The sequence below is a fragment of the Salmo salar genome, chromosome ssa15 (genome assembly GCF_905237065.1).
Source record: "Salmo salar chromosome ssa15, Ssal_v3.1, whole genome shotgun sequence".
In the NCBI taxonomy this organism is placed as follows: Eukaryota; Metazoa; Chordata; class Actinopteri; order Salmoniformes; family Salmonidae; genus Salmo; species Salmo salar.
Window position 1 is genome coordinate 48,279,438 of NC_059456.1, and position 22,321 is coordinate 48,301,758.

The 22,321-nt window shown below is 44.1% G+C and overlaps 1 protein-coding gene across 2 annotated transcripts in view; it reads right to left on the reverse strand.

Annotated features, from left to right (window-relative positions):
• The window catches only part of LOC106571665 (alpha-(1,6)-fucosyltransferase), a 150,578-nt gene that overhangs the window by 36,078 nt on the left and 92,179 nt on the right, over nucleotides 1-22,321 (reverse strand). For both annotated transcript variants that reach the window (XM_014144979.2, XM_014144980.2), the window contains exons 2-4: nucleotides 19,639-20,245; nucleotides 8,763-8,884; nucleotides 5,050-5,212 (exon numbers count right to left, since the gene is read on the reverse strand). In XM_014144979.2, the coding sequence (XP_014000454.1) occupies nucleotides 5,050-5,212; nucleotides 8,763-8,884; nucleotides 19,639-19,841 (488 nt within the window). In that variant the 5' untranslated portion in view covers nucleotides 19,842-20,245. The remainder of the gene's footprint in view (nucleotides 1-5,049; nucleotides 5,213-8,762; nucleotides 8,885-19,638; nucleotides 20,246-22,321) is intronic.

Genomic DNA, 22,321 nt, shown 5'->3' on the forward strand with positions numbered 1-22,321 from the left:
TCCAATCACGCTGCGCCTTGGTCTGTCTCTCCTCACAGCAACAAGCATGCCCCTTTCAAACAATACCGAATTAAGGGCAGAGACAACCCTGGTTCTCAGATGAACTAGCTGAAATCATAAGGTAATGGAATGCTGTGTGGGCTAAAGCAAGAAGGTCTGATTTGGCTGAAGATTGGATGGCTTTTAAACACCTTTGGAATCAGGGTGTGGCTTTGACCCGAAAGCTGCAAGCAGACAACTACCTCAAATCTACTGCTGATAATCTGAATAATTCTTCAAAATAGATGCACAGCTTTCTAAACAACTGCTGGTAGGTGGTAACTGAGAACCTCTGTTTTAATCAGCATTTTCTTGATGCAGGTGGATTATTTGATAGGGTTAAAGGTCAAAATGAGTCCCCTGTGAAATGACCTGATACCCCTGTCCACTCCTTCTCCAGGTTCTCTGTCTCAGAGGTGCGTAGAGCGGTGAAAGCAATTGATGTCAAACAAATCCCCTGGCCCTGATGGTCTAGACCCCCGCCTATTACAATAAGCTGCAGACATAATTGCTCCCCCTTTAACATGCACTTTTAACCTCACTATAAAATGTAATGAAATCCCCAAGTTGTGGGAATCAGCATTTTACCTACTTCTTTTGAAATGAGGTGACCCCAGTCTACTGAATAACTATAAGCCCATCTAAATTCTGTTTTGGCAAAAGTATTGGAGTTCCTAGTCAATAAGCAGCTTAAGGCCTACTTCCAGGAAAACAATATTTTCAGTGGTATGCAATCAGGTTTCAGGACAAGCCACAGCACTGTTACAGTAATATTGAAGGGTTTGGATGATATTTACTGTGCTCTGGATAAGTTGCATTGTGTATCAGATTGGTTCATAGATTTGTCAAAGGAATGGGACACTGTGGACCATACTGTATTGGTGCAGAGACTGAAGTGTATTGGGATTACTGGTCATGCTCTAGAGTGGTTTGTGAAATACCTGTCAATTAGAACCCAGTGTGCTAAGGCAGATGGTTGTAAGTCTGACATCATAGAGGTGCACTCAGGTGTTCCTCAAGGATCCATTTTAGGTCCCCTGTTTATTATCTAGATCAACAACATTGGGAGACATGTTGAGACAGTTGATGTAAATGTTTAATGCGAATGACACTGTCTCTATTCAAGTTGCAGCAGTTTGATTTTGGCTTTTGAAAAATCTCAAACTGCATTTAACATCAAAAATAATCTGTACAACTTGAAGCTTGTTCTGAACACTCTGAAAACCATGTCATTACTACCTTGGAAGGGAATTCCATATAGCAAGTCAAGAAGTACAAATATCTGGGCGTTTGGTTGGATGAGAAGCAGAGCTTCACTACTCATCTTGAGAACCTGGTAAAGAAGATCAGGTTGAGAATAGGTTTTATTACCTTTATGAGGCTCATTTTTCTTTGGAGGCCAGAAAGAGCTGCTACGGTGTACATTCCTCTCTGTCTTGGACTACAGTGATGTAATTTATATGCAGACCTCAAGCACTACCCTGAAGGCACTTGATTCTGTGTTTCACGCAGCTCTTAGGTTTATTACCAACCAAAAGCGTTTGACACACCACTGTGATCTCTATAGTGCTGTTGGCTGGTCTTCGTTGACTCTACAGTACATAGATCATAGTATACCAATGTTGAAGCCTAAGGCCATTTTGGGCAAACTGCCACTTTCTCTGTTGTTCTTTAAGGTCAGAAAATAGATATCAGTTATGGTCTCACTCCTACTTACTTTTAACGGTTCCTAAAATCTGAACGGATCATGGCAAAAAGCGTTTCAGCTACTCAGCTCCGTGGTCTTGGAATTCTCTCCAGACCAGCTTGAAACACCATGATCTTGTTCCTTTGGAGGAGTTTAGTTGGTTGACTAGCATATTACCGAGGAATGTGATTGTCATTAGGATTTGATGCAGTGGTACACATGATAGATTATCTACGACGCTTATTTGTTTCTGTGATTGAAATGTATATGCTACAGCATTTTAATGTGTCTGATCAGATATTAGCAAACTAATAGATGAATTGCCACCTCCACTTATTTGCCCAGCCAGAGATCAAATAGCCAAATATACAGATGGAGATTCAGTGAAACAAAATCACATTGATTGATTATCAGACAAGTCAAGTGCTTTTAGTCGGGATATAGCCCCTACAGGCTACTACGCGAGTGAAGAGCTAAATTATCCACCTGCTATACTAGGCTAGCGTAGGCTACATAACATGCTAGCAAGATTTTCGGATTACACTGTTAGACAAGAAAACTAGACTAAAGATTATAATCATGAACACTCACCTCAATTCGGCTAACATTTTGCCAGCCTAACTGTACCCAAATATTCAAACTGAGATTCTGACATTGATTGAATTATCAAGACGAGTCCCAACACTTGTCTCAAAACAGCGCATTAATGCTGTCGCAATCATAACGGTACAAACATTATAGTTGATAATACTTTAAAGCTATTTCTTTAAAGTATTTAAAATGGTAGGATGACTTTGGGAGTTTCAGTAAGCAACAATATGATATATGCCTTCAATGGCATTAGCCTACTTTATTCCAGTATTTTCATCATTCAGTGATATTCATTCCCATAATTATTGATTGACCCATCCAGTCGTGGTTAAGAAAACGTGCTTTCGTAGTGGTGGGTTTTGCGAAGTGAAGTGACATGCCTCGCACATTTTAGAACTGCTACGTGGAGGGAAACATCCTAGTAACAGGTGCTGCCTAGCAACCATCATTATGAAGCATCAAATCTCATGAACACACGCCGCTTACGCCGAATTTAGCTATGACTAGTCTTATTTTTTAACGGTGCAATGTGTAAATTCTGATCCCAAAGTCGTATGTAGATACGCCCGACCTTAAGGCCAACTTTTGAAATCCCAACTGGAGCAACCGGCCCCAAGTGAATGTATCGTTTGGATTTGCCCACAATGTTCCCACCAGCCTATTCCCACAACCTTTAAAGAACAGATGAAATGTGTTCAAGGAGCATTCTTGCAACAACAAGTGAAAGTGTTTGCATCAAACATTGTAGAATCATCCACACAACTGGACAGTTTTTGTGTTTTGAGAAGATATTTTTTTCCCCACAATGTGATGCTCCAACAAAATGTTTTCTGGGAACGTTCTTGTAACATCAGGTGAAAAGGGTCCATATCGGGACTATATTTACATGACACATTTAAAAAATATATATATATTCTATAAAATACAGAACATTTCCAATGCATATTTTGAGTTTTGTAGATAAGCACCATATCCTGACAAATTCTGAATCCCCCACCACACACACACAATGCGCCAGGGCATTGACTCTACAAGGTGTTGAAAGCGTTCCACAGGGATGCTGGACCATGTTGACTCCAATGCTTCCCATAGTTGTGTAAAGTTGGCTGGATGTCCTTTGAGTGGTGGACCATTCTTGATACACACAGGAAACTGTTAAGCGGGAAAAGAAAACTAGCAGCGTTGCAGTTCATGACACAAACCGCTGCTTCTAGCACTTATTACTATGCCCCATTCAAAGGTACTTAAATATCTTTTTCTTGCCTATTCACCCTCTGAATGGCACACTTACACAATCCATGTCTCAATTGTCTCAAGGCTTAAAAATCTTTCTTAACCGGTCTCCTCCCCTTCATCTACAAGGATTGAAGTGGAAGTGACATCAATAAGGGATCATAGCTTTCACCTGGATTCACCTGATCAGTCTATGTCATGGAAAGAGCAGGTGCCCTTAATGTTTTGTACACTCAATGTATATGATATTGGGATTACTCCAAATTATCCACATTATTTTAGGTGAATGTTTTTTGCATCCTAAAATAAATAATCATTTGCACAACTGGACAGTTTTGGGAACATCTCTTTTGTGATGTCCCAACAATGTTCCCACCAGACTGTTCCCACAATCTAATGAAACATTCTGGGAACCTTTTAAAGAACAGACAAAATGTGTTCTAGGAACATTCGTGCAACATCAGGTGAATCTTTTTTGCACCCTAAAATAAATATTGTATAATCATCCGCACAACTGTTTTGGGAACATATCTTTGTCCCCACAATGTGACGTCCCCACAACGATTTCGTCCCGCCGGCCCTAGAGAGGTTAAAGGTGCATTATGTATTAATCGCTTCGCTATTTCCTGTGTAACTAGTTCCTAACCTTTTTTTTTGTTATGATGCCCAAATAATAATTTGTAGTTGAATGAACTTATGAGACAATTTGAGAAAACCCATTTTAAGTTCTCATGTTGGAGCTATACTTGGGCCAACTAAACATTTTAAATTCAGGTAACACTGACTGAAGAGTTGAGTAAACAAAACAAAAAGGCTGTGGAACCAGTTACTTAATAATATTCAGTTTTTTTTTTACAGTGTGGGAGAATAGGCAGACAGACCCTGTGGGCTTTGGGAGACGAGGGGGGCTTCTTTTGTTGGTTGTATACTTGTGTGTGTCTGTGTGTGTGTCTGTGTGTCTTTCTGTATGCATGCTCCGTCTCCTTTTCTGTGTGGCTTGTGGGGGCTTCCTCTGCCCGGCGCTTGATGCAGACTTTCGAAGCTGCAGGCTGGAGACAGGGGTTGACGGGCGGCTGAGCTGAGCAGCCCTGAGTACTGATTACCCGCTCCAATTGGTGAGCAATTATTGCCCCATTTACAAGTACCCAATAAATCAACAAGGAGGCAGAGAAAAGGAGGGAGGGAGGGAGGAGGGGAGAGAGGGCTGGGGGGCACTGCAGTCTTACAGGGCCCATCAACTACGTGAACGTGTGTCTCATGTCTCAACCGCTCCCCGCTCTCGGTGAGCTCAAGGCCAACACAAAGGAAGAGAGCTGCTGGAAGAGAGGAGTGGAAAGGAAAAGTGTGTGTGCATGTTTCTGTTTCTGTGTGTGTGGCGGGACGGGGGGCCAGCCTGTGGAAGGCTTTTAAGAGGTGAAATCAAATGTTATTGCAGTGTGTGTGCATGTTTGTGTTTATGTAGTGTTTGTATCTGTCGTGTGTGTGTGTGTGTCTCTGACCTCTGCTGGTGTCCCAGGTCTTGTAGCAGGGTGTCAGCCTGTCTGGGCCTCTCCCCGGCCTCCACATGGCCCAGGCTCTTCACCTCGCTGCGGACAAAGTACCAGAGCTCCCTCACACCGTTCTCTACCCTCCGCCTCAGCTCCTCCTGGGTGGGGCCTGGACCTGAGGGGTGGTGGGGATGGTGGAGGGAAGAGAGGAAGGAGGGAGGGAGCGAGGGGGGATAGAACAACTATTATGAGCAGAAAGCACAGGTAGAATTGTCATTGAACACATGGGAGCTTCAGGAACAGACAGGATCGTCTGCTTTCTCAATCTCTGCCTCTCAACCTCCCTCCCAAGGCGTTGCTTTGATCAGAGCAGTTTTAGCGCATCTGTTTTGTCCGTACAGGATGGAACACCACACTTCACCGAGCCAGCCTCATAGAAATAGAATGTCTATGGTCAGCCTGCAGTACAACAAGGAAGTGAGTGATCCATGTGGAGGAAGAGCCAGCCGGTTATGTGGTTACTGTCAAGAACAATAAAGTAAGGTTAAGGAAGGATGGTCTGAAATAGGAGAGAAGAAAAGTTACTGCTCCCTCTTCTCGCTTTGCCCCTCAGGCTCCGCCCCTCCGCTCTCAAATTCAAAAGGCTTTATTGCTATGAAAAGTTAGATTTTTTTTTTTCTTCTTTATTTGGGGGGGGTCAGCTTAATATTGCGGGAAGTTTGTTGCTTCCATCACGTAATTGTCTGCATCATTTCCAATCCCCCATATTTGTTAGGTAAATATATATCCGTACATACACATATGCAAACCCTACCACCCTTCCCCCAATTGGAGTAAACTAATAAACAATAACACTTAGGCTTCTACCTTCAGTTTATACATCTTATACACATTTTACAGACAATCTATTTTACAATAGTTATATTTTGTTTGTTTTTAGTCCTTTAGTCTTTCTGATGTCCATCCAGTTGAATTTCTATTTGTAACTGTGCTATTTCACAACATTTCTGAACCTATATACATTTTACAGACCCCATATGTTTTACATTTTTTATCTTGTTATTAGTCTCATCCTTCAGCTCCATTCAACCCCTCCCATCTACAGTATCTCACAAAATTGAGTACACCCCTCACATTCTTGTAAATATTTGAGTATAATCTTTTCATGTGACAACACTGAAGAAATGACACTTTGCTACAATGTAAAGTAGTGAGTGTACAGCTTGTATGACAGTGTAAATTTGCTGTCCCCTCAATAACACAACACACAGCCATTAATGTCTAAACCGCTGGCAACAAAAGTGAGTACACCCCTAAGTGAAAATATCCAGATTGGGCCCAAAGTGTCTATTTTATGTGGCCACCATCATTTTCCAGCACTGCCTTAACCCTCTTGGGCATGGAGTTCACCAGAGCTTCACAGGTTGCCACTGGAGTCCTCTTCCACTCCTCCATGATGACATCACGGAGCTGGTGGATGTTAGAGACCTTGCACTCCTCCACCTTCCGTTTGAGGATGTCCCACAGATGCTCAATAGGGTTTAGGTCTGGAGACATGCTTGGCCAGTCCATCACCTTTACCCTCAGCTTCTTTAGCAAGGCAGTGGTCGTCTTGGAGGTGTGTTTGGGGTCGTTATCATACTGCCCTGCGGCCCAGTCTCCGAAGGGAGGGGATCATGCTCTGCTTCAGTATGTCACAGTACATGTTGGCATTCATGGTTCCCTCAGTGCCGGCAGCACTCATGCAGCCCCAGACCATGACACTCCCACCACCATGCTTGACTGTAGGCAAGACACACTTGTCTTTGTACTCCTCACCTGGTTGCTGCACATACGCTTGACACCATTGGAACCAAATAAGTTTATCTTGGTCTCATCAGACCACAGGACAGGTTCCAGTAATCCATGTCCTTAGTCTGCTTGTCTTCAGCAAACTGTTTGCGGGTTTTCTTGTGCATCATCTTTAGAAGAGGCTTCCTTCTAGGACGACAGCCATGCAGACCAATTTGATGCAGTGTGCGGCGTATGGTCTGAGCACTGACAGGCTGACCCCCCACCCCTTCAACCTCTGCAGCAATGCTGGCAGCACTCATACGTCTATTTCCCAAAGACAACCTCTGGATATGACGCTGAGCACGTGCACTCAACTTCTTTGGTTGACCATGGCGAGGCCTGTTCTGAGTGGAACCTGTCCTGTTAAACCACTGTATGGTCTTGGCCACCGTGCTGCAGCTCAGTTTCAGGGTCTTGGCAATCTTCTTATAGCCCAGGCCATCTTTATGTAGAGCAACAATTCTTTTTTTCAGATCCTCAGAGAGTTCTTTGAACTTCCAGTGACCAGTCAGTATGAGGGAGTGTGAGAGCGATGACACCAAATTTAACACACCTGCTCCCCATTCACACCTGAAACCTTGTAACACTAACAAGTCACATGACACCGGGGAGGGAAAATGGCTAATTGGGCCCAATTTGGACACTTTTGTTGCCAGGGGGTTAGACATTAATGGCTGTGTGTTGTGTTATTGAGGGGACAGCAAATTTACACTGTCATACAAGCTGTACACTCACTACTTTACATTGTAGCAAAGTGTCATTTCTTCAGTGTTGTCAAATGAAAAGATATATTCAAATATTTACAAGAATGTGAGGGGTGTACTCACTTTTGTGAGATACTGTATCTCTTAACATCATCCATTTTGGATTTCTATTTGTCATATATTTTTCAACTGTGCTGCGATGCTTCACAAAAGTACTGAAGCTTTCTATTGTCATAGCTTCTACATATTGTAACATTTTTTTTTGTTGTTGCTAGAATAATTATTATATTATTGATTGACTTGATTATGGCTTTTCAAATCACCCAGTATTGCTATCTGCAGGGTTAGTTCTAGGCAAATGTTGCAATTCTTCAGCCATTCCTGGACCTGTGACCAAAAATGAGCTACATACAGACAATACCAAAATAAATGATCTAATGACTCTGCCTCCTCACAGCAAAATCTGCAGAGCTGGGAAGATTGTATCCCCCATATATATAACATTCTATTAGTTGCACGAATTATGTATAGTAATTGAAAAGTATTTCCACATACATTGCCAAAGCAAACATATGGACACACATAGAATCAATGATGACGCAGATAGATCATAATAGGAAAAATAATAATACTCAATGAGTAGTAACATTTAACAGGACACTACAGTAAGAAAGGAACGAGGACAATAATGAAATAGTGAGAAAGACACAGGTAGAAATGTTATTGCTCTGGTTGGTCGTTCCACTGTCTGTCCCTACGGTGTGGGGCAGGAAGCTACATATTTTGCAGCTAATATGGCACAAAGGGTTTTTTTCTCCCAGATATTAGATTTTCTCCTTTTGCTTCAAAATTGTTGTATTGCTCTCTCTCTCACACTAATTCTATTACATTCCCACGTTTACCCACTCACCTAGCAACTACCCTACCCTCCTGACGTTCACTTTTTTAGACACACACAGATGCAAGCTTTAAAAAAAGCATACTCACACACACACACACACACATTTTTCCTGTCAGGTGAGATTAGCTGCTAACATAGCATTGGATTAGCCTGACCTATTTGACTTCATTCCAACTGATCCTATAGGTACAGTTCAACCTGGTCACCCCTTCCTATGTGGGACTCTCCCACAGCTTTCCTCTTTTCTCCCCCGACATGTCCTTCCCAGGTCCTGCTGTTCTGCTCACCATCTCCGGTCAGTCTCTGGAAGCTGTGGATCTTCTGCTTGGCTCTGGTCAGCTGGTCCTCCAGGGAGCGTAGTCTCCCCACAGCCAGGGCCCCTCCCTCTTCTACTTTGCCCTCAGGTATCCTACAACAAGAGATGAGGGTGAGAGAGAGCAATGGGTATGGGAGTGTGTGGATGTGCGTGTGTTTCATCATCTTTCTCAGCTGGGTTAGTATATGAGTTACAGCTCTTGTACAGTGTGTGTGTGTGTGTGTGTGTGTGTGTGTGTGTGTGTGTGTGTGTGTGTGTGTGTGTGTGTGTGTGCGTGTGTAGCTCTTTGTGGCAGTCTTGATTAAATGTGAGCATGCATCAAAGAGTGTTCAACAGCACAGTATTTCAGTGAGCTTAGCAAATTTGCAGCTGAAAATCTTGCAAAGCTTAATTGCTAATTACAATTTAAATTACGTTCAGGCCGCCTTTCAGCCCATTTAAAATGTAGCCTACATTGCTCGCTTCGCACTAATGAGTATTTGTAAAGTATAATGCAGTGGTTTTCAACCGGTGTGCCGTGAAACTTTTCCTAATCGTGTACATTTTTTGGAACACTCTCTTCTAAACGTGACCTGTTGAACGCACAGGGAATCTTGACTTGGGAGCACCAGTGACGCTCGGATAATACATGAAATGGCACACGGTTACATCTGTATGGTTGTTTCAAGTCCAGTGAACTCAGGCTGTTGTCACAATTGTATTGTATGAGGGGCGCGCATCATGAGCAATGTAATTTCTTTAATTTTACTTCACCTGTGAGAACCATTAGCATAGGCAAGTCTGATTATAATTAGCTGTACCACGTCCTAAGACATAGAAACAAACGGAGCACGGTTTTATGTCTATGGTTAGATCTTTACAGATCCAACGCAGATATCCGCTTGTCTTTAGCCCAAACCATTCAACAATTATTTTGCTTTCTTAAAGGGGTACACACAAATTAATCATCATGAGTAAGGAACTATGAAAATAGTTCAAATAAAATGTCATCCATAAAACATGGATCAGATGAGATGGAGGTCATTACCATTAAATAAATGAATAGGGATATTTTAGGCGAGCCGTAGACTTTAAGGTGTACCACAGTTCAATGCTACATACAGTGTGCTCTAGTGGCTGGAAATGTCTCACTTGATACCATTTCCTGAGCATCTCAATTACTTCATGAAAAGGTTGTCCTCTTTTTCATAACACACAGATTACACATAGCCACGAATGTGCGCGCATGCACAAACACACACACACACAAACACAGACACTTCATCTTCAATCATGATGGCAAATTAAAATGCCTTAACGCTATCTAATACATTAATACCTATATGAAAATATTAATAGAAACAGCTCCAAGTGCGACCAGACACATCCAGTCATTCGTGAACCGAGACAGAGGCTTTGCTAATGAGTCATCAAGGCATGCACACTCAATTTGCTCCCTGAGTGGGGAACATCAGAAGCTGTCAGGCAGAAGGAGGAGACTTTTACAGTAACATGGGTCTATAACCTTATATCGTCATTATAAAACATGCACACACACATCAGGGAACTAAGCTAACAGCAGTGGGGGAGTAAAGAAACCAAGAAATGAAAAAAGGACTGATGAATAACCACTTGAAGTTCACATTTGGGCAGCAGTGGATAAGGGACAAGGTTAACCTTTCAAAAATCCCCCGTGATATTAGTTGTGAAAGGATCTTCCAACTCTCCCCGAGTCGCAGAAACTTGAGAAAGGGCTGTTTCACTTGCCTGAGTCTGACGAAGGTCTTACGAAGGAAGACCCATTACGTGTGTTTTCCCCCTTCAAGGTCAGGGGTCAGCTCAGAATTGTGCAACGTTACAGAACGTTGAGTTAGAAGAAGCGTATTCATTACATTTCTATGTGTAACATTATGAACATGTGACCACACTGTAAGAAGACAATGAGAGGAAGTCCCAGAGGTCACCACCTTACTGCCCAGCTCACGCGATCACGTAGGAACAAGGGCTGGGGGCTTGTTCATGACGATGCAACTTGCAGAATGTTCAGATAGAAATTCATGTAGACTATGATATAACATTATTCTCTGTCCTGTAGAATATATCATCATTTCGTTTAAAGAGAGCCTCTGATTACAGCTCTATATGTTACATTTCTATCTGCAACATTCTGAATGCTCTACATTACCGAAAATACCCCATGAGGATCCTGGAATGAAGAGGCAAACAAGTTTGTAGTTCCACAGCGTAGCACCTCCGACTAGAGACACAAATCCTTACAGCACTCACTCTATGTGATGCTAACAAAGGCTAACAAGCATAACATGTGTCTACTGCTAGCTCAGATGCTAACAGAAAGACGTCAAATAGTTGACACCTGCAGCCACAGACAACAGACGTAAACAGAGACAAAGACACAACATGAATGCAAACATAGCAACAACACCAAAGATGACCTACCACTGACAGAATACACATGAAACAAACATAAAGTGCTCAAAGGATCCCTGACATGAATATGTGCTATACTGTTGTCTCTAAGGACAAACAGAGCTGAGGCTAGGCAGGGTAACTTGGAGGGTAAAATATGTAAAATGGCACAATCCAATCCTGCATTGTCTTCTATGCATGTTTCACAGTAAAGGCAATGTTCCTTAAAATCGCTGAGACCACATTCACGGTGAACACTATGTCCACTCAATCAGAAATTACTGATTAAATGTAAATTACGCTATAACCCGGATCTTCCGCATTCTGATTGAATCTAGGCCTTCGTTTAATGAAACGGGAGAGAGATAGCGTAGGGGAGAGAGAGGAATGAAGAACACTGTTCAGTCTGAGTGAAAGAAGGACAGGCTGAGAATGAGGGAGCAGGGAGCCCCGCGGCAACGGCCACTGAGGCGGAAAGCAGGTGAGATTCCGCACGCACAGCCCCCGTTCCCTCGGAAACGCTGCCCGCTGCCTCCTCATTGGCTCGCCTCTGCCTGGTAACCATGGAGTTAGGAGTCACATTAAGATCAGAGCTGGATACAGCAGTTTAAACGGGGGGCGAATAATGTATGAGACGAATAATGGTACTGCATACATATTTCTGTAGGAAATATTCCATTTACCTTCTCTGTTCGAGACTTCAAAGGTGACCTTAGAGCTGACCTGGGCAGAGACATACATATGGATAGGAATGTAAAGCACTGCTAGAATCACACAGATGAAAGTGGGGCTATATAAATACAATTTACATCAAGCGGGGAACATTAATGGAAAAGGACGGTGCTGTGTGGTGCCGTGGAAGGAGGCCAGATATATATATGTGTGAGAGAGAGAAAGTGTTAAAGGCTGTGTATTGGAGTCAAAATCCCAGCTGGTGCTTGATACCCTATTACTCCAAACCTCAAATTCACTAGAAGTGAAGTAGGAGCTAATCCACGCCCACACGGCCAGACTCCAGCTCTCTCCAGCTCATCTCTCCCGTTCAGGCCAGGCTTACACAGTTGTTGTGCCCACAGACAGCTCTCACAATGGGCTAGTGTTGGTGTCAGAGCCCCTGCCTTCCCTGAGACGACCAGGTCAACGGGAGTTCAGTCTGGAGGCAGTGGCAGCGGTAGCAGGCAGTGTCTGCTCAGTGGAACCATACTGGGCTAATGACATTACCCAGTAAATGAGTCCTCTCACCAGAGTCACCACACAAGGAATACAGTCAAGAGCACACAGGCAGCACTCAAGTCATGAGATAAGATCTTACATACAGAGAGACACAAAGATACACACACAATGAGGTTATAGACACACAATGGGGGACACACATAGACACACACACTAGCAAGGCTCAAGCCAAGCCCACCTGAGAAAACACATCTCTTTGCTATCAGTTGACTGTGTTTGAGAAGTGGATCATCTATTTGTCAGCTAATTGCCACTTCCCCGATTGCTTTCAAAATGTAACAAGAAAGAATTCATGCGATTACCTGTGCAAACTTTTTCTCCTGGAATTGACTAAGTATGAAACGATGGTAGAGTCGTAAATCGTAGACATGAGTGGTAGAGTCGTAAATCGTAGACATGGGACCATTTTTTTTTTTTGGGGGGGGGGATTTATCAAAGTTAATATATCGATGGGGCTTAAACACACTGACATGGCAACTACATGACAAGACAGAAGAGAAAACGGTCTACTTACAGGAAGTTTTCCCCTTCATGGGATAGAAAACTGTTGATGTTTGACTAGATCAGGGGCGTAACTTTGGTTTTAGAAGTGGCGGGGACATAATATGCAGTACCAGTCAAAAGTTTAGACACTGACTCATTCAAGGGTTTTTCTTAATTTTTACTATTTTCTACATTGTATAATAATAGTGACGATATCAACACTATGAAATAACACATATGGAATCATGTAGTAACCAAAAAAGTGTTAAACAAATCAAAATATATTTTATATTTGAAACTCTTCAAAGTATCCACCCTTTGCCTTGATGACAGCTTTGCACACTCTTGGCGTTCTCTCAACCAGCTTCCGGAGGTCACCTGGAATGCATTTCAATTAACAGGTGTGCCTTGTTAACCTGTTAGGGCTAGGGGGCAGTATTTACACGGCCAGATAAAAAACGTACCCGATTTAATCTGGTTATTACTACTGCCCAGAAACTAGAATATGCATATAATTATTGGCTTTGGATAGAAAACACCCTAAAGTTTCTAAAACTGTTTGAATGGTGTCTGTGAGTATAACAGAACTCATATGGCAGGCAAAAACCTGAGAAGATTCTGTACAGGAAGTGCCCTCTCTGACCATTCATTGGGCTTCTTGACTCTCTTTATTGAAAACTTAGGATCTTTGCTGTAACGTGACACTTCCTATGGCTCCCATAGGCTCTCAGAACCCGGGAAAAAGCTGAATGATGTCTTTGCAGCCCCTGCCTGAAAAACATTAGCGCCTTTGGTAAGTGGTCTATCAGAGGACAATGAGACTGAGGCGACCCCATGTTTTTATTTTCTCTGTCTTTGAAGTAAAACACGGTTTCCCGGACGGAATATTATCGCTTTTTTACGAGAAAAATTGCATAAAAATTGATTTTAAACAGCGGTTGACATGCTTCGAAGTACGGTAATGGAATATTTAGAATTTTTTTGTCACGAAACGCATCGGGCGCGTCACCCTTATTTACCCTTCGGATAGTGTCTTGAACACACGAACAAAACAGAGGATATTTGAACATAACTATGGATTATTTTGAACCAAACCAACATTTGTTATTGAAGTAGAAGTCCTGGAAGTGCATTCTGACGAAGAACAGCAAAGGTAATAACATTTTTCTTATAGTAAATCTGACTTTGGTGAGGGCTAAACTTGGTGGGTGTCTAAATAGCTAGCCCTGTGATGCCGGGCTATCTACTCAGAATATTGCAAAATGTGCTTTCACCGAAAAGCTATTTTAAAATCGGACATAGCGAGTGCATAAAGGAGTTCTGTATCTATAATTCTTAAAATAATTGTTATGTTTTTTGTGAACGTTTATCGTGAGTAATTTAGTAAATTCACCGGAAGTTTGCGGGGGGTATGCTAGTTCTGAACGTCACATGCTAATGTAAAAAGCTGTTTTTTGATATAAATATGAACTTGATTGAACAAAACATGCATGTATTGTATAACATAATGTCCTAGGCGTGTCATCTGATGAAGATCATCAAAGGTTAGTGCTGCATTTAGCTGTCTTCTGGGTTTTTGTGACATTATATGCTAGCTTGAAAAATGGGTGTCTGATTATTTCTGGCTGGGTACTCTGCTGACATAATCTAATGTTTTGCTTTTTGAAATCGGACAGTGTGGTTAGATTAACGAGAGTCTTGTCTTTAAAATTGTGTAAAATAGTCATATGTTTGAGAAATTGAAGTAATAGCATTTCTAAGGTATTTGAATAACGCGCCACAGGATTCCACTGGCTGTTACGTAGGTGGGACGATTTCGTCCCACCTTCCCTAGAGAGGTTAACATAATGTATGAGACTATAACACAGAAGAGAGAAGTTAAAAGTTAATTTGTGGAATTTCATTCCTTCTTAATGTGTTTGAGCAAATCAGTTGTGTTGTGACAAGGTAGGGGTGGTATACAGAAGATAGCCATATTTGGTAAAAGACTAAGTCCATATTATGGCAAGAACAGTTCAAATAAGCGAAGAGAAATGACAGTCCATCATTACTTTAAGACATGAAGGTAAGTCAATACGGAAAATGTCAAGAACTTTTTAAGTTCCATCAAGTGCAGTTGCAAAAACCATCAAGCACTATGATGAAACTGGCTCTCATGAGGACCGCCACAGGAAAGGAAGATCCAGTTACCTCTGCTGCAGAGGATACGTTCATTAGAGTTAACTGCACCTCAGATTGCAGGCCAAATAAATGCTTCACAGAGTTCAAGTAACAGACACATCTCAACATCAACTGTTCACAAGAGACTGTGTGAATCAGGCCTTCATGGTTGAATTTCTGCAAAGAAACCAATACTAAAGGACGCCAATATGAAGAAGAAACACGAGCAATGGACATTAGACCGGTGGAAATCTGTCCTTTGGTCGGTTGAGTCCAAATTTGAGATTTTTGGTTCCAACCGCTGTGTCTTTTTGAGAGGCAGAGTAAGTGTGGCGGGTGCTTTGCTGGTGACACTGTCATTCATTTATTTCGAATTCAAGGCACGCTTAACCAGCATGGTTTCCACAGCATTCTGCTGTGATACGCTATCACATGTGGTTTGTGCTTAGTGGGACTATCATTTGTTTTTCAACAGGACAATGACCCAAAACACACCTACAGGCTGTGTAAGGGCTATTTGACCAAGATGGAGAGTGATGCACTCCTGCATCATATGAACTGGCCTCCACAATCACCCGACCTCAACCCAATTGAGATGGTTGACCAACAGAAGGACAACTATCTCTGCAGCACTCCACCAATCAGACCTTTATGGTAGAGTGGCCAGACGGAAGCCACTCCTCTGTAAAAGGCACATGACAGCCCGCTTGGGGTTTGCCAAAAGGCACTGAATGCCAATTGTTATGTCTGGAGGAAACCTGGCACCATCCCTACATTAAAGCATGGTGGTGGCAGCATCATGCTGTGGGGAAGTTTGTCAGTGGCAGGGACTGGGAGACTAGTCAGGATCGAGGGAAAGATGAACGGAGAAATGTACAGAGTTCCTTGATGAAGACCTGCTCCAGAGCGCTCAGAACCTCAGACTGGGGTGAAGGTTCACCTTCCAACAGGACAACGACCCTAACCAGACAGCCAAGACAACGCAGGAGTGGCTTCGGGACAAGTCTCTGAATGTCCTTGAGTGGCCAAGCCAGAACCCGATCAAACATCTCTGGAGAGACCTGAAAATAGCTGTGCAGTGACGCTCCCCATCTAACCTGACAGAGCTTGAGAGGATCTACATTTGCACAAAAATGTATCCTGTTTTAGCTTTGCAATTATGGGGTATTGCGTGTAGATTGATGAGGAAAAAATACATTTTAATAAATTTTAGAATAAGGCTGTACCTTAACAAAATGTGGAAAAAGGGAAAGAGTCTGTATACTTTCCGAATACACTGAATGTGCTATAATACAGTCAATATTTGATGGATTTTTTTAATTTAAAAAGGTGTTTTACTCCATTATGCAGCTGTTACATTTATCAGAACTGTATTTTGGACCTTTTATACAATTTGACGACTGTTGCTATACACACACGCACGCACGCATGCAAGCACGCACGGCCGCACAAAAAGCCCAGTTATAGATCTGCTGCATGGAGAACACAGAGTAATAGAGTAATCTGTCTCTCAGTCTCAGTGGAGGCAGACAGTCAGACTGACAGACTCCAATAAGTCTACATCATTAGGAGGAGACCGTCTAATGGACAGATAATGGTCAATGGACACTGTGGAGAAAAACCAATAAAACCATTCAGCTCTTTCTTATTGTGTCTGTGTGTGCTCTAGCCTTTTGGGTGCCCTAAGCGAGATTTGGTTGGGTGGGGTCCCCCACCTTGCGGTAAAACATTTTAGTGGCCACGCTCTTGATGGTGTTTTAGTTTTAAAGTACATTTCCTGCAATTCTACTTGTTTTGCCATGGGGTTGAGAACTTTAGCAGTTTTAAAGGGGGGGGGCCCTAAGTGTCCGCTTATGTCCCTTATGCCTGCAACCGGACCTGTGTGTGTGCCTGCAACCGGCCCTGTTTGTGTGCTTGAGCATGAAGACTGTATATCTCTCTCCATTCCATTTCGTCCATGTCATTCCCTCCACTCTCTTTCCCTCCTGTCCATGTTATCATAGCGACCTGCACTCAGTGGCGTATTTCAGTTTCTCTCTATTTTACAAATTTTGCCATGAGGCCTGGAGAAAATTATGCTGTTTAAGAGCTAATTTCCTGCTATAAAAAATAAAATCATGGCTTATGACGTGGGCCCCTTGCCTTGCAGGGCCTGCTGGGGTGTGTGCTACGACAGTGTCTGCACTGCTCTCCTCTCTCTTTAACTATCCTCTTCTTCCACCCATCCCTAAATATCTGCATGGTGCAGACCTCACCTCATCCATCATCCCTCTCTTTCTCCATCCGCATGCCTGGGGACCGATCAGGCCCTCATCGCTCTGGCCACCTGTTTTTTACACGCGCACACACAAACACGCACATTCTCTCTCTCTTTCTCTCTCGCCATATCACTTGCACGTGTAATCATCTCTGTGTGAGACACACCAGGTGATTGACAGCTGTGGAGAGGGCGGCACCAGAGGCAGATCGCCACGCCGATCCTGTGTTCACCCCTCATTAGTGCTGCTGGGTGATTGGTGGGTGGGCTATCGGCCTGTCACTCAAATCAGTGAGGGAGTTAATGTAGTGGAGGTGTGAGATACTGAGTTAATGGCTGCACCTCAGGGTGACTACATTGCAATACATGCTCACATGTCGTGTGCCACGTCATCAACTCCACAGTCTGACACCCGATTTCTATATCATGTGATGGGGTTAGCTGATATATTAAACACAACGTGTTAAACACCTATCCAGGCATTGTAGTCAACCTGAAACTAGTCAGTCAGCCATAATTCACTCACTCAGTCAGTCAGTGAGTTGGTGACATACGCTGAGTGTACAAAACATAAACAACACCTGCTCTTCCATGACATAGCATTCACCTGGATTCACCTGGTCAGTCTATGATCCCTTAATGATGCCAAATGTTAAATCCACTGTTGTGGAAATTCTTACACGGGGACACTCGAAGTCAATCTTAAATGAATCATTGTCTATTTGTCAGCATGCTGGAGAGGTTCCAACTATCTCAATGCGCCATAGTACACATGTTAATCAGAAGCTCTGCCTGGGCAGTCCCAGCAGTTTGCCTTATATACGGCTATACACAGACAAGTTATATTTGCATGATTTAGCATAATTAATTAGTCATTACCGTTTTGTTTCATTCATGTGACTGACCAATATCTCACGAGGCGTCTTCTCTCTAAGCTGAGACCTTGATACTGAGATATCTTTAGTTCGTTCTCAAAACAAGGTCTGGGCGTACTGCCAAATTGCAGCTACTGATAGTGAGGATTTGTACAGTGAGTCACTTGAATGAACAGCACATGAATAGAACACAGAAATTAGTTATAAGAAAAGCACAAACATGAAAATGATGTTACACTACTTCAATCAGTGTAGATGAAGGGGAAGAGGCAGGTTAAAGAATAGTTTTTAAGCCTTGAGACATGTTTTGTGTATGTGTGCCTTTCAGAGGGTGAATGGGCAAGACAAAAAATGTAAGTGCCTTTGAACAGGGTATGGTAGTAGGTGCCAGGCGCACCGGTTTGTGTGAGTCAAGAACTGCAACGCGACTGGGCTTTTCATGCCCGTGTGTATCAAGAATGGTCCACCACCCCCCAAAGGACATCCAGCCATCTTGACACAACTGTGGGAAGCATTGGAGTCAACATGGGCCAGCATCCTATGTAGAGTCCATGCCCTGACGAACTGAGGCTGTTCTGAGGGAAAAACTCAATATTAGGACGGTGTTCTTAATGTTTTGTACAGTCAGTGTATATAGTAAGTTAGTCAAACAGTGAATATGTCAGTTAGTGACAACTAGGTGGTAAGAGCCACACCGCTCAGGCCGGCTGTCACAACACACACACACACACAAAGGCCCTGGTCCAAGTCTGTGCCAGCAGTTAGGTGGTGGAGAAGGGCAGGGCCTCTCTTATTACGCAGTTAAGACACATCTCCGCAGCGGTCTCCTGGCTCGGGCCTGCATCAGTTCAGACTCACCGCTACACACATACATACCCATCCACCCAGCCTCATAGCTCTGGCATGTCATCTCTGATTCTTAGCTATATAGCTTAGTGGGACTTTAGCAAGACAGCACAATTATGACGCTGTATGGTAACACTGGTCCTGACCTGCTCTAACAGAGTAGACTGACTGGTCCCAGAGCGCTGGCTCTAGCTGTTCAATAACAACAAACACAAGAAATGCACTGTCTCTGACTGAGACCCATCTGGACAGTGCCTGTTTGAAGGCTGGACTTGTTTTGGTGCCATGAATCCTACCTTTGCTTTCAAGCCAATACTGAATAATTACAAAAGCAAGGGATTTAATCGGAGACCAGCTGTCTGAAGTGTGTGTGCTTCAAAGCAATTGAGGATATCACAGGAGGACTCTGAAAGCTGCACCTACAGCTGGACTTATGACTAATGCAGGCCCTCATCCAGGCCCTCATACACACACACACAAACACACATATGCCAATAAACACACACAAACGCACACAAATCAGACACAGACTAACACCCCCCCATCTACCCCCCTCTACACACACATCCCCCCCTCCGGGTAGTTACCTGAGGGACTCTGCCATGCGTCTCAGGTCCTCGTTCTGCTGCTTGAGGCGCTCCAGTTTGGCCAGGATCTTAGATAGCTCGCGGCTGGACCTCTCAGGGTGTTCGCTGTCCCTCACCAGATGGCCCCCGATGTAGAAGAGCAGCGTGCCCCACGCCAGCAACACCAGGGTGATCCAGCGCCACGAGCCCGCCCAGGGCCGCATCGTAGTTCAGCCTGGCCACCTATACACACCGTCGCGCCCCGTCACAATACCCACCTGGGCATCCTCGCTGGCACCGCAGGGCAGGGGGAGGGAGGTAGTAAGAGAGACGAGGGGTTTTGTGGCGTGAAAGGGGATACGATTGGGTGTTTCTTTGGTGAGGATTCCGACCAGTCCCCTCTCCTTGTGCTAGAGCATGTTTTTCTCCTCAGAGGGTTCACTGACCGACTAAGGCTCCTTGTTGTTGTTTCTGTCCTGTCCTGCAGGGGTCTCCACCTCCTGTTTTTTCGTGCTCCTTGGTGACAGTGTGTTTATCGTTCCACTCCTTGCCCCTTGCTGGTTGCACCTGGCCTGTACGTGTCACCTTTTCCTCCGGTCCTGTTTACTTCATGTGTTTGGCCTGGCTCCTATGGGGACAGAGAGAGAAAGAGAGGTAGTCAGACGGACAGAAAGACGAAGGGACGGACGGATGGGCAGACGAAGGGACGGATGCTCAGACACACACCCAAACCCACACACACATAGACAGAGGGAGATAGACAAACAGAGAGACATATGCCTGGGAGAAGAGCTGAGCATCAGACATGCCACAGACAGTCCCAGAGAAGCACAGACACAGCTCAGAGGAACAAAGTTTGCTGGGTGTAACAGTGGATGTGTTGTTTGACTGGCCCTGACAGAGCCCAAGCTCAGCAGCAGCCCCTCAGGATTGATCAGCATGACACCGCAATTTACATTTCCAGCGTGATGAGAAACACAATGCACTGTGATGAGGAGGCAGAGAGACTGGGATATCTCTCTCTCTCTCACTCACTCTCACACTCTCTCTTCTTTCTTTAACACTCACTCTTTCCTTTCTCTGCCTCTCCCACTCTCTTTCTCCTCTCACTTTTAGGCATGGATAAGCCTAATGGCTAATGACTTCCCATGGTGATTTCTAAAACCCCGGCCGCTCCCTTGGTTTTCCCCTGTACACTCCCACTGCCATCGTGACGAAGTGCGAACACTGTCAAGGTGATGTGACGAGCCCAATGGAGCATGTGGAGAAAATCCCTGTATCATCACTTCACCTCCCCACACATATATATATATGAATGAGAGAGAGAGAGAGAGAGAGAGAGAGAGAGAGAGAGAGAGAGAGAGAGAGAGAGAGAGAGAGAGAGAGAGAGAGAGAGAGAGAGAGAGAGAGAGAGAGAGAGAGAGAGAGAGAGACTTGACATTGTGTATGAGAGAGATGGACGTTTATGACAATACACACCTTTTCTATCAACTCCCAAACCCAACAAAGCACTGGACTTACAGATGCTGTGTATGGACCGTGCTTTGAGACATGACAGGGAATGTCATGTGTGCGTGCCTATCTGTATGAGTGGTCTCACTAGGATGTGTGTGTGTGGGTGATCGTGGGTGTGGTTCTGCATGCGTATTCAGCGTGAGACAGTATCACCTGGGATTAGCGTGGAAACACATAAGTATGTTAGCTGTACTGCCAGTGTACGTCAGCTTGTGAATTATGGAGCTGCGTAGTTGGCATGTAGGACATAAGTGGTGCCATGTAGGCCCTTCATGCTTCACTGACAACCCTCCTGAACACAGCTGCGGTCATACACACAGGGAGAATCTCAATTGCTTACTCCTCGCATCCTCTCTCCTTGTCTACTTCTCAAAACCCATTGGAGGCGAAAGGTCAAACGGGAAGGACATCTGGCTTTCTCATCCAATTGGTTTTGAGAAGTAGGCGAGCAAAGAGAGATGACGCAAGGAGAACACACTTGAGATCTTCCCACACACAACAAGTCGTAATGGCCGACTAGTCCTTCTGGCCTGCTATTGAGAGCCAAAATGATATCGTGCCACCGTGCTCCGTGGCGGCTCTGCACTGTTGTTGTGACTAACACGAGCTGACATAAGGACAGGTTGACGTACTGTATGCAGGGCTAGGATAATGCTGAGCTGTGTTTTTATTATGGGAAATAAGCAGTGCGAGGAGTAGCTGCTGCCAGCTAATGCATTTGCTTGGTGGAGGGGGACTGTGAATCACTCGTCATCATGTTATAAGGGAGACAGGTTGTCTGGCTGGAGTAGTAATGAAGATTGTGTTAAGTGGGCTTGGACCGGGTCAGGGTGAGCACCACAGTAGCACTGGTCCCAGATTTGTTTGGCTGTATGGCCATGTCATATATGCTCTTTGACATACAGTACAAACAGATCTGGAACCAGGCTAGTGTTTCTCCTGACACAGCCTTCAAAAAAGATCTGCTGGTGCTTTGGCAAGACGTTAATCTCCCGTGGGCAGATTGTGCTTGTAGAAGAATCTGCTGGGACTGATCGGGATGCGTGAGATAACGAGCAGCATTAGTTCTGGTTGTGGGGTTTTCGTCACAGGTTGTTTGGCCGTATCAGGATTGGGGCGAAGGCGGTGCTTCAACTGCTTTGACTCGAATGCTTAGCGCTGTGCCCACACAGATTAGAAAGGGGGGGGG